Source organism: Dunckerocampus dactyliophorus, chromosome 7, assembly GCF_027744805.1.
Source record: "Dunckerocampus dactyliophorus isolate RoL2022-P2 chromosome 7, RoL_Ddac_1.1, whole genome shotgun sequence".
Classification (NCBI taxonomy): Eukaryota; Metazoa; Chordata; class Actinopteri; order Syngnathiformes; family Syngnathidae; genus Dunckerocampus; species Dunckerocampus dactyliophorus.
In genome coordinates, this window is record NC_072825.1 from 6,970,256 (window position 1) to 6,982,431 (window position 12,176).

General features: G+C 41.0%; 1 protein-coding gene across 1 annotated transcript; it reads left to right on the forward strand.

The window, feature by feature from the left end:
* The first annotated feature begins 102 nt into the window (after nt 1-102).
* si:ch211-79k12.1 (uncharacterized protein LOC568891 homolog) lies at nt 103-10,546 on the forward strand. Its single transcript, XM_054783220.1, has 7 exons — nt 103-249; nt 1,167-1,288; nt 1,392-1,590; nt 2,405-2,550; nt 4,587-4,728; nt 7,154-7,292; nt 8,771-10,546. Exons 1-7 carry the CDS (start codon nt 189-191, stop codon nt 8,856-8,858), a joined length of 897 nt encoding a protein of 298 aa, XP_054639195.1. The 5' UTR covers nt 103-188; the 3' UTR covers nt 8,859-10,546.
* The last annotated feature ends 1,630 nt before the right edge of the window (nt 10,547-12,176 follow it).

Genomic DNA, 12,176 nt, shown 5'->3' on the forward strand with positions numbered 1-12,176 from the left:
AAGGTCCAGTTTAGGCTCGGTGTGATTGGCTAACACCTCTGGGCCAAAAACACCATCAGCCACGCCTCTCTGCACTGAAAGTACTTTAGCAGACGTATTTTGTCTTCCGTCACAATTTCTTCTGCTTGTCGCTCTATGTATTTATCTCTGACATTAATTCTGTGTTTTTTCAACCCTAATTTACTGGAATGGGATCAAAACTTCCTATTGCATGCCTTACATTGGCCACCCTGATCGATGGCCTCAGTGGTAAATATATTTAAGCTAATATTCAGTGTTTTGCTGGTAATATTTAAGCCTTGATTTTGTGCTGATTTCCTGTTAACTTATGTTATCCTGTACAATTCCGTATGCTGTTTTACTGATCGTCAAGTCAAGATTTTGCAAGGCATTTTTTATTAATATTTTTGAATTGGAACTCATCTTTTAGGAGTGATTCAAATGTAAAAGTGCTAACTAAAGCTCACGCTTGGAATGGCACCGAATGTGGCAGAACCTGTTTTTCTGGGTGTGGCCGACTTTAGCCACATGTGTGCCATTTAGTTGTTTTCACTTTTGTTCGAAGGAAAAACCGGCACGTGTTCCATGTGACCGAAAATGTTCCATAAAAAAAACATTGAAAATGCCGTTTTTGATGCCACATACATCTTCACATCAACACATGCAATCCTTTGTGTTAAGATTTCTATTTGGATAACTGACATTCCGTGTTAGCTTTGTTTTTTTCAACAAAAGAACAGTGCGGGTATGCTAGCATAACGGATTTAAAGGGTTAAAAAACAATATAATTATAATTAATAATTATAAATAATATATTAACGCAATTAATATGGCTGAACAAACTTTAAAGATTGACTTGTTTAAAGTGGAGAAATTAATATACAGTAATTTAAAAGAATATTTTTCATATTATATAGTATATATTTTTTAAAATTAATATTATAAAAAATATATTTTAATGTGATATTTTAATAACAGTTTTTGGGAAGCTGACGTTTTTTGTCCTGAGGACCTTGAGCATGAGTCTTTGTTTTAAATCGGACTAATTTAGTGGCGACCTGTCGTACCCTGTTGTACCCCGCCTCTTGCCCAACGTCAGCTGGGATAGGCTCCAGCACAGCAGTTTTTGGGAAGCTGACATTTTTTCTGATGAAATGTTTGTGCAGGTGATTTGCTGATACGAGGACCAGAGGAGGCCGTCCTGGAGGGCGACAGTGTCAGGCTGGAGTGTATGTTCACGGACCCAGCGTTAAACATCAGCAGGGTCAGATTCGAAGTGTTCTCGAAGGTGAGCCATGATGTCATCATTACATTGCATAGAATGAAAAAACGTAGCTCTCTAATTCATTACCTGCACACCTCACAAACGGCACTGTCTCTTGCGCCAACAGTGGCTAGCGATTTGGCGCACGGTTTGGAAGGGCTCGTGGTGCTTCTACTCGTTGCACGTGAAGCAAGTGAAGAACAAGATGGTGCTGGAGATCCCCCGAGTGGCCAGCTTCTCAGAGAGTCTTTTCCGCTGCGTGTCGGACGACGATACGCTGACGGAACCTAACAACGCCTCCCAGGCTCTGTCCTTCAAAGTACACTGTGAGTGCTCATGTTGTGAGAGCCGGGGCGGTGACCTCTGAGAACAGCACACAGGAGTTTATCACTGCCAGATACACACTTTGCGTTAAACAGCATCCATGGCACGGCCACCCAGATAATCAGCGTCCTCTATCTTCCCCACAGCCGCTGCAATCGACCCGAAGTGGTGTGCGATAGGTTGCTAGGTCTCCTGGTGGGAGGAATCAATAAAAGGCATAGAGATTAGAAAGGAGGCAGGGGTGGAGGAGCTGGACCAGTAAGGGCCTTCTACTGAGATGGAAAAGAGTAAAAGAGCCATTATTCACAACTCTGCGTCTCAATAAGTCGATTACTGTATCATTATTATTGACTACTGGGGACAGTGAGCCGCTTTCTTGCTCCGATGTGCCCCCTGTAGTTGGAAAGTGGAACTTACCACTAAGGCACTGTGGAAACACAGGATACATTTGAATCAATGTCCAATGAAACACAGCTAATGATACTTTTAAAAATATATGAATATTTTATTCATTTCTGTGCTACTTCAAAGATATTTTTGTGATGCAAATGTTTTCATCTTTTGAACGCATATTGTTTTGAGAAGCCAAACTCTTTACTTAATTGTCCCCAGCAACTAAATGGAACTACGTCCTTCATCACGGAAATCTGACCAGAACTGGACTTAGGAGACCGAGTGCAAAAAATCCGGGCTATCCCTTTAAAATAGTGCAGAGTGTGGGCATAATTTGTAGAAGCACTGCACACAACTCACTGTGAGCTGCAAGCGACTGTACTGTATTGTTGGTTTAAATATGCCCACATGTCGTCCTGGTAGACCTGAGGGAGGTGCAGTTCTCCAGAGTGGGCTTGGGCAGATTGTTGAAACTCCCACAGGAACTCAGAGTGCGACGCGGGGACGACGTGGCGTTGAACTGCTACGCCAGCTCCTCGGAGGTGGCCAGATACTACTGGCTCAGGGAGGTGAGTGGAAAACTGACCTTTTTATTTATGTTTTACTTTCTCTTTCTCCTCCAGTTTTGTTTTGGCAGCGTTTCATCCTCTCTTCCCCTTTTTTTAGTTGCTGTTTGTATTTTCTTGTCATCTGTCTTTGGCTGAGAACAGGCCTCCTCGCTGGGGGGACTAAAGCTTGCCAACTTGTAAAGAATGGCTACTTTAATGAGGTCTAGACAAGAGCAAGTCCACCCCTAAAACATTGATCTTCATAGATGTTTAATGATTTGTCCTTTTGTACTGTTGACAAACAATGAATTATTAAACTGCTTTGCTCAACCCCCACCCGAAGGACATTCATCTCACACTGACGGCCCGATATGCCGAGCTCAGGGAAGGTGATGAGTCGACAGATGTGTTCAAGCTCTTTTGATAAGGAAACAGATATACTGTACATTGTAAAGGCAAAATCATGGCCCAGACCTCGATTCTAAATATCGGGCAACGATATCAGGTCATTTTTTCAATCTTTATTCTCCTTCTGGCATTAAAATTTGTTTTGTAAATCAAATATGATTCAGAATGATGTAGATGTACTTGCACTAGGTAATACATTGTTTTAAAAAGAATAATAATCAAAATAATTCTAAATATTCCTTCAGGGGTTAAAATGTGTGTAATAATGTATTATATCATGACATTGTATTAAATAGGTAACAATAAATTAAACAAAGGACATAAATATTCATTCATTCATTTTCTATGCAGCTTGATCCTCATTAGGGTTGCATATATAGTAACAAAATATAATAAGAAAATATGACTTAAAAATACATTCCATCGATATTAAAATGTATTTAAACATACAAATTATTACATTTATTCATGGCAATTTGTACCAGAAGTCAAATTGAAAAAATATTTTAATGTTTTAAAATAAACTTTATTACATGTACGGTATTTATTTATTTTTTTTACTTTACTGTATTTTAGGGATTAAACTCCTGTTGTAGTTAATTCCATTCAAAATAAATTACACCAATCGCATCTTCTAATAAATTAAAGAAAAATAAGCACTTCATGAAAACAAAATATTAGACTTTTTCTGCAAGAAAATTAAGGCGAAATGTATGCTATCTGGACATTGATATGATATGTTGAGATCAATTAACTAGCATTGTTGTAACTAATTAATTAGTTGTTTGTGAAATTACTGCTTGGCTTGTCTGATATTGAAAGAATCCTACTGATTTTCTCTGGAATATGGCAAAGGTATGAACCAGTCAGTCACTTATTAAGGCGTCGGTCTTAACCTGGGTTTTAGTTGGGAGTGCCACGCTGAAGTTAAGCGTGATATGATCCTCATGTGTGATTATTTGCTCGGTACTTCCACTACCTGGCTGGGTACACACTTCCTGTCAGTGTAACTGACAGCTATGCAGTAGCGACTGTCAAAGAGGTGACAAAAATGACACAAGAATAGGAGCGTGGTTCTGGTGTTCTGATGTGTATTTTAATGCACGTTATCAGTGTGTGGATTTAGGGCAGGGAGTGGCATCCCGTCCCAGCGTCCCATTTTGACAGACAGAAGCCCTGCAGGACAGAGACACAACCCAGCCAGCACATTTGCATAGAAAATGCTGCTTTGGCTCGACTTGCCCTTTTGTTTATTTACTTATTTCCTTTTTGGGAAATCTTAATTCCATTCAAATCGAAATGGATGTTTCTTGGCAGGAGTTGTCGCTCCCCCGGAAGCCAAATCATTTGCATGGTGTAATGTCTTTTTATTTTTTTTTTGCGGTTTGTCTTCCTGTCGCCATGTTGTTGAGTTCCATCTCATAATAGTGATGCTATTCTAGTGTCAGCCATTCATCCCGCTCCCCTGCCATCTCATTACGCCTCGTCGTTGTTGTTGTAGCTCCTGCATTCTGGTGTTATCTGGGTTATTGACTTGTGTCAGTGTGTGTACACGCGTCGGGATTAGCGCACTGGGGAAATTGACTTCACTCGAGTCTTTAAGGTGCTGCTTTATTTTTTTAACAGCTTCCGTTATTCTCTCTCTTCAGAATGATGACTGGATGCTGCCCTCGTCCCTGCTAAAACTGAAAGGAGTGAGGGCCACAGATGCAGGAGTGTACACGTGCACGGCCGAGCATCCCACCGTGCCGCTCAGGAAGTGGCGCAACATCAGCATCGTTGTTCTTCCTGGTAAGATAACTGTTCTCCGGCGTCAAAGTCAAGGCTGCCTGAAAGTAACGCACAATGGATGTTATCTGTCCAACCCGACCAACAAAAACGACTGCAATCGCTGTGATATGCATGCCAGGCCGCTGGTTGGCGATGTCACTGGAAGGAAACATCACGCACACATTCACGAACAGCTGATTTTAGAATATTACCCGCCATAAACGCTCCAATTTACACTATTTGATTAACAGTCGAGTCTGCGGGTGTGTGGTTCCTCGGTTTTCGTTATTAATTTGTACGAGCACCGAAGCAAATTTTCCCGTAAGAAATCATCTAAATCCAATTAACCTGTTCCAGACATACAACATTATAAACAAAACATAAAGAATAATTGTACGTTTACATGCCAAAAACCAAGTGAAATAATTAAAAGTGATGAATTATATGGATAAATCAACATTTAACATCATTTTTATCTTAATTGAAGACTCTTGTTGGTGAAAACGGTGAGGAGCAGGGGCGGGGATGTCGTCTTTGTACCCTTCGAGGAGTTCCTGCTTGAATTAAATCATGTTTCTCACCTTGGGAACCTTTGGCCAACCGATTCCAACCGGAATGACACAGTACGGGACAAACGGACTAGTTTGTTGTCTGTAATGTTGTACGATAACGGCGACAGTGTGCAAAATATTTTCCAATAATCGAGACAGTGTATGAAAATTGTTGGATAGCTGACATTTTTTTGTCGAAAACCTAATCTTTCGAAAACTGGGGTTTGACTGTAACCTCTGGCATCTAATTGGTCCTGAGTCAAAAAAACATTGGCAACAGCTGTGGCTGGAGGCGACCTACATATATACCTACATATATATATATATATATACATATACATATACATATACATATACATATACATATATATATATATATACATATATATATATATATATATATATATATATATATATATATATATACATACATATATATATATATACACACATATATATATATATATATATATACATATACATATACATATATATATATGTATATATATATATATGTATGTATGTATGTATATGTGTGTGTGTGTGTGTGTGTGTGTGTTTTATTAACTCCACAATGGCAGTACAGTCGTCCCTCCTTTATAGTAGCTAATTGGTTCTAGACCCAACTACGATTTAAGAAGCCAAAAACTTACCACTTCCACATGGAATAGGAGGAGAACTTTTCCCCCTCTATAAAACTGAGGGTATTTGTCCATACTTCCACAAAAAGGTAAAACTGATTCAATGTTCTCGATCTTAATAACAGTTCAGAGGACCAACTTTTCTTCGAAACACTGGCTTCTCTTGCCTATTCACTGGCCTTCCACAGCGTTACACAAGTGCTTTCGGCTTCCCAGCATGCCATGCAGCACATGTTTTGTAAAAAGATGTTTAGAGTTAACATCGTTGATGTTTGTTATTCCCCATAGTAGTAGTAGTTGCCCTAGGTGTGTTTACTGGTACATCTGTTACATGTTGTGCTGTATTGAAAAAAGTCACATCACTTTTTATGTTTTAACTTTTCTTCCTGCCACTCACACACACCAGTGACCTGGTGACACAGAGCAGACCCGCCGGGGGGAAAAAAGTAAGTCAAATGCCCACCATCTTTGTCCGTCTTCCTTAACAACATCTTCTAAACCACCCTTGAAACGTTTTCCACCTCCCCTGCAAGGATGAAGAACGTTATCGCAAAGTAGTCTGAGATTCTTCAATCAGGGGCCCACCCGCTGTCCCGGCGGCTTGACAGTTTGTCTTTGTCCCACCAGGCAAACTGTCTTATTTTTCACGCAACGCTAATAGTCAAGCGGCGCGCTAATTTCATTACAACATTCCGGCTAATCCAATTAGGCTGCCTCATCTGTCTCCATCATCTTTATCACTGACCTATGAGAGGACTGCAGCATCGGAGCTCTCCGCCCTGTTTAAAACGCCATCCTCGCTCACCCTCTAAAAGTGCCATTAAGCCATTGTGCGTTATTTATTATGGGAGAGATCGTACCGCTGCGGCAGCTGACTCCCAGGTCGCCGTCATGCCAAAGTGTCTCCGCTTTCTTTCCCCCGGAGCGCATCTGCTAATTAAACAGGAAATCATTTCGGGGGATGCTAGTAATGATTTGTCATCCTTGAAGGGCTCTCCAATGTCGTATGTTGTAGCTTTGCTGTAAAACTGCAAGGCAAGAATGGGATGGCTGACTGTAAATGACATTTGTGGCACCCGCTGTTATTTTGTAATACATGCTAGCATACAAAAATGCAAAGATACCATACCGGCCTTCCATCAGGTAGCAACAATAATATCCCGGTCTGCGGGGTTGCTGTGTTATGTTACGCTGATGTATGACTGACTTGTGAGATGCACGTCTCTCCTCACGCTTGATGGCTCTGCTCTACAGAAGACGCCCGTTGGTATGAGTCCAACACCGGTCAAGTTACACTGGCGTCCTCGCTGGGGGTGTTCATGGGACTCTCGGCTCTCATCAGCGTGTGCACGTACCGCAGGAAGAAGAAGGCCAAGACCACCAAGGAACCCATGTAAGATAAAGCGATACCTCGCCTGTCTCCTATTTTCTCGTCAATTGTTTTTTGCACCTTTTTCCAAAAAAGCTCTGCTGATGACATTTATTTTTTGGTCATTTTAAGACCTCAAGTTTAACACTTATTTTGACACATGAATGATAGTTACTGCTATAATATTGCAGTACTGTACAGTACCTGTAATTTAATGAGGACTTGCAGTATTGTGCTGTGATTTCTTGCCTGTCTCCTGCTTTCTCGTCACTGGGGTTTTCCACCCGTTTTCAAAGAAACTCTTCAAAGAAATGATATTTTGATTTAATATCACTTTACTGTAATTCTTACTGAAGTAGGTCACTGTTGTACAAGTAGATGTTTTATTTTGCCTGTCTCCTGCTTTCTCGGTATTTGATTTTCACATCTTTTTCCCCAAAAATCTCCTGATGAAATAGATTCTTTAGACATTTTAAGACCTCAAGATTAACACACATTTTGGCGCATTAACAATGGAGCTACTGGTATAATATTGCAGTATTGTACTTGTATTGTAGATTTCTTGCCTGTCTCCTGCTTTCTCATCACTGGGGTTTTCCACCTCTTTCAAAGAAACTGACTTTAAAGAAATGATATTTTGATTTAATATCACTTCACTGTGAGTTTTACTTAAGTAGGTTGTCGGAGATTTTTCTTGCCTGTCTCCTGCTTTGTCATCACTGAGGCTTTTAGACTTTTTTTCAAAGAAAATCCATTCATCCATCTTCTATGGCACTTATCCTCACTAGGGTGTAGGGTCACGGGGGTATGCTGGAGCCTATCCCAGCTGACTTAAGGAATAGGCGGCGTACACCCTGGACTGGTTCAAAGAAACTCTTCAACATTTTTTATTTGGATTTTACAGTGTTTCTCGTTACATCGGGGGTCACTTTTCGTGGATTCGATCTTTCGCAGATTTGTTTAAGTGCAATTTTGCACAGCGTTTGTTTAAGTTTTTTTGTTTAAGTGCAATTTTCCCAAAGTATGAACGCGTCCTTGTGGTGTATTAGAGCGATCTATCGGTGCTCTGTTGCATGTGTCTGTTATTGTATTTACAACTGCTACCAGTAGAGGGTGTTGTATACTCATGTGAGCATTGAAGACATGTCCAGTTCGACTTAGGAAATGTAGAGCCACAACAGTCCCGATTGGCTAAGGGAGAACCCGTCCATTGTGTTCTGCGTTCTTATTGGCTGTAAACCATTGTCAATCAATCTTCGTGCAGGACTGCCTTATATTTTTATTTATTGCAGGTTATTTTGGGAACCTATCCCCCCGTGATAAATGAAGGAACACTGTATATAACGTTGTGCTAACTCTTAATTAAGTAGGCTGTCGTCATAGATGTTTTTTGCCTGTCTCCTGTTTTCTCGTCACTTGTTTCCAAAGAAATGCTTCGACAGTATCCATTCTATTCCGTTGGTCTCTTCATCACACTGACTTTTTTTTGTTTTCCTCTGTAGCGATGACCACTCTCAGCTCAAGCCCATCTACAAAGGCAACCTGGAGTGTCTCCCTTCAAACAGGGAAGACAAACACCTTCTCGTGTGACGCCACTGTGAGGATGGAATGGAGAGGAATGGAAGTGGAGTCACAAGGAAGATGGAGTGTGTAGCCAGAGAGTGAGGGATGGCGTACTTAGAGGCGACTAGATGGTTATAGATGATGACGAGCAGAGAGAGCGAGGCTATCGGGAGCAGAGCAGAAATACTCCAAAAAAGACAAAAATTACTCATGCACTTACGACATTTATTCTGCAGTGTGGAAAAAGTGTGTTTTCTGGTTGTGCAGCCATTTTATTTAGCGTGACAGCATTTAACCATTTAGAAGCAGTGGTGCAGCTAGAATCCAAGTCGTCGTCATGCAGAATCAGCAGCAGAGCCCTAAGCTTGGTCTCTGTGTGGTTTTGAAGGCATCGTGGTCCAGTTTGGTACTATATATGACTTACCTTTTTTCATTGGGTCTTCTTTACATGTGAAAGAAGCTCTCTTTTACTCACTTAAACAAGCAAACTGTCAAATACATATATATATATATATATATATATATATATATATATGTGTGTGTGTGTATATATATATATGTATACTGTATATACTGTATATACTGTATATGTATAGTAAACACAAAATAACATTTTTTCAGACCTTTTTTTTTTTGATTGATCAATTTTGATTTTTTTTTTTTTTTTTAATATGCCGCAGGCCAACAAAAAACGAGCTGCGGCCATAGATGGCCCCTGGGCTGGACATTGGACACCACTGCTCAGTATGCTGTGTTTAACAGCCTACTAAAATAACCCCATTAGATTCTTCAGTAATAACAGTGCTCTGCTGTTTTTAGGAATCTGCTGCAAAAACGTTCTCAAGTTTGAGCTTGAATCCCTGCCATAGGAAATCTGCCCCCACCCCCCCATTCCCCGTTTGTAGGTTCCACTGTACTGAACTTTTTCCCTGCATCAAGGAAGTTGATACCACTAAGCGACCAATTGCACCCACTAGGAGGCATTGTTGCATGATATCGGGGATTGCTAGCATACCATTTGATGGTCCGCAATTAATTTCTTTCTTTTGGAAGTTGGGTGAGGGCGTCTATCAGTGTTCCCATGCATTTTGTAAAATAATTTCAAAAAGGCTGCTGTCTGGAAGGCGTCACGGCGTCTTTGGATAGGTCGTTGACACATTTTACACGCAACTGACTGTGACAGTGAATCAGCCGCCATGCTCAGTTTGTGAAATAGAGGAGTCTTGTCTTCTGCTTTGTCATTATTGGGTCTTCCACCCTGTTTCAGAGAAGAAGGAATTTCAAGGTTCTGTTTGTCGGGTTTTGTGAGGGAAAGTATTGTAATTGAAAGAAATCCTTTCGTAGGTCCCACTTGTCCAGGACCACTGCTTTGGAGTTTTAAAGTGTAAATATAGTTCTTCACCCAATAAAATGTTAATTTGGTTGTATTGCGATAAGTTAAGATAACAATGGATCATTTGATTGACTTGTGATGTTTTGCCCCTCTATAAAAATACTGTATATCTACAAACTTGATTTTATACTTTTTTTTTTCAACAGTATTTGTTATTATTTTGTTATTTACCATTTAACTTTTTTGTCCTTTCATTTATTAGCCAGCAAGGTACTTCCTGGTGTATGGAAGGTGACTTCAAATGGACGGTACTAACAACCTAATAACATAAGTCACGATCACGGTTTTTCAAAAGTATTTCAATAAATATTATTGATCCATACATTAAGTATCCATACTTAATGCTCTATTTTCTATGACATCACCATGGAGCGTCAAGATCATCGAGCTGAGGATGATGTTTTGTGAAAATGTTGAATATGTGTGTTCAGAAAACTAATTTCTTGCACTGTTTGTGCTACAGCACGCTCTTATATCCCATTCATCTCCTTCTGCAAGGCTTGTAATAATATCAAATCCTTCTCGTCCGACAGCCAGACTGACCCTATGACTGATTTTGACTGCATTCCCAGGGCCAGTATCATTTATTTGGCATTGTTGCGACTTCTTTGAACTTCAGCAGTTAGCCGGTTAGCTTGACTTGCTAGCAGCTAGCAGCACTTCTAACTTGTTTATTTCAAGGAATTTGTACCTCTCGCCCATCCGAGTTAAAGTTGAGGGAGTCAGCAAGCAGTCCTGATTTCTCGTATGCTCAGCAGAGCTCTTGCCATGCACGTCCTCTCCAGTCAACACCTACGAAAAAAAAATGAATTATTCGACAACAGGCACAATAATCCCTAATAAAAAATAAATGCACGGGCAACTTTTGCGGCCATTACCCATGCAAAGCTGAAACTCAACTCTGAATCCCCGACATCACTTCCTGTCTGTCTTTCTTTCAGGTCCCGTAAGGAAGGCATTTATAGTAACACTTGCGAGTATTATTTATGTCTTAAATGGCTTATTTTCTGTCATTATGTCTATATTGTGTAGTACAAGAGTAAAGGTGACTATAGGGGCGTTATTTTATGTGTAGGGCGAACTAATAATGTTAAAAAAATTGTATTTAGAAGGTCATAAACTGGCTTTCTAAGCTCGAAAATATTCCATTTATAAACAAGGAATCGTACTTCTCAGAAATGAACCAATCACGGTCGGGTCTGGAACCAATTGACCATGATAAACGATGGATTACATTAATATATTTGATGCTGAATGATCCATTTTGGCACAAGTTATGTCACGGTGCGGTTGGGTGCCGGTCTGGGAACTCCCAATGCAGAGGCTGGAGGCAGGTAGGTGAGCACTGAATTTATTCTGTCCCAGAACTCACAACGAAAAGCGATGGTGACAAAACAGATACACCATGAAAAAATGAAACACAAATAATGCCGGTTGGAGGCAGAGTCTGCTGAGCGCTAGCAAGAGACTGGAAACAATACGAGGCTGAGAGACACACACGGCTGGAACGTGGTGTAGCGAAGGAATAATCCGGCGTTCTCCAGCTGTCCGTAGTCAGTTTAAGTAGTGGCGTCGGCACTCAATTACAGGTGCGTTCAGCAGCTCCGCCTCCAGCCCGGAACTAAGGATCTGGACAGAAAACACAGAAAAGGCACGGGAGACGAGGGCAACGAGAGAGAGCCCTGTGAAACGTGACAGTATTTCCCCCCCTTAACAAAGGGCGCCACCTGGCGGCCTACCTGGCTTCTCCGGGAAGCGACTGTAAAACTCTGATAGTAATTGGGGATCCAGAATGAGGGCACGAGAGATCCACGAGCGGTCCTCGGGGCCGTAACCCTCCCAGTCGACCAAGTACTGAAAACCCCTGCCCCTTCTTCTCACATCCAGAATGGCCTTGACCGTGAATGCGGGATGGCCGTCGATGAGCCTGGGAGGAGGAGGAGGCACCTCCG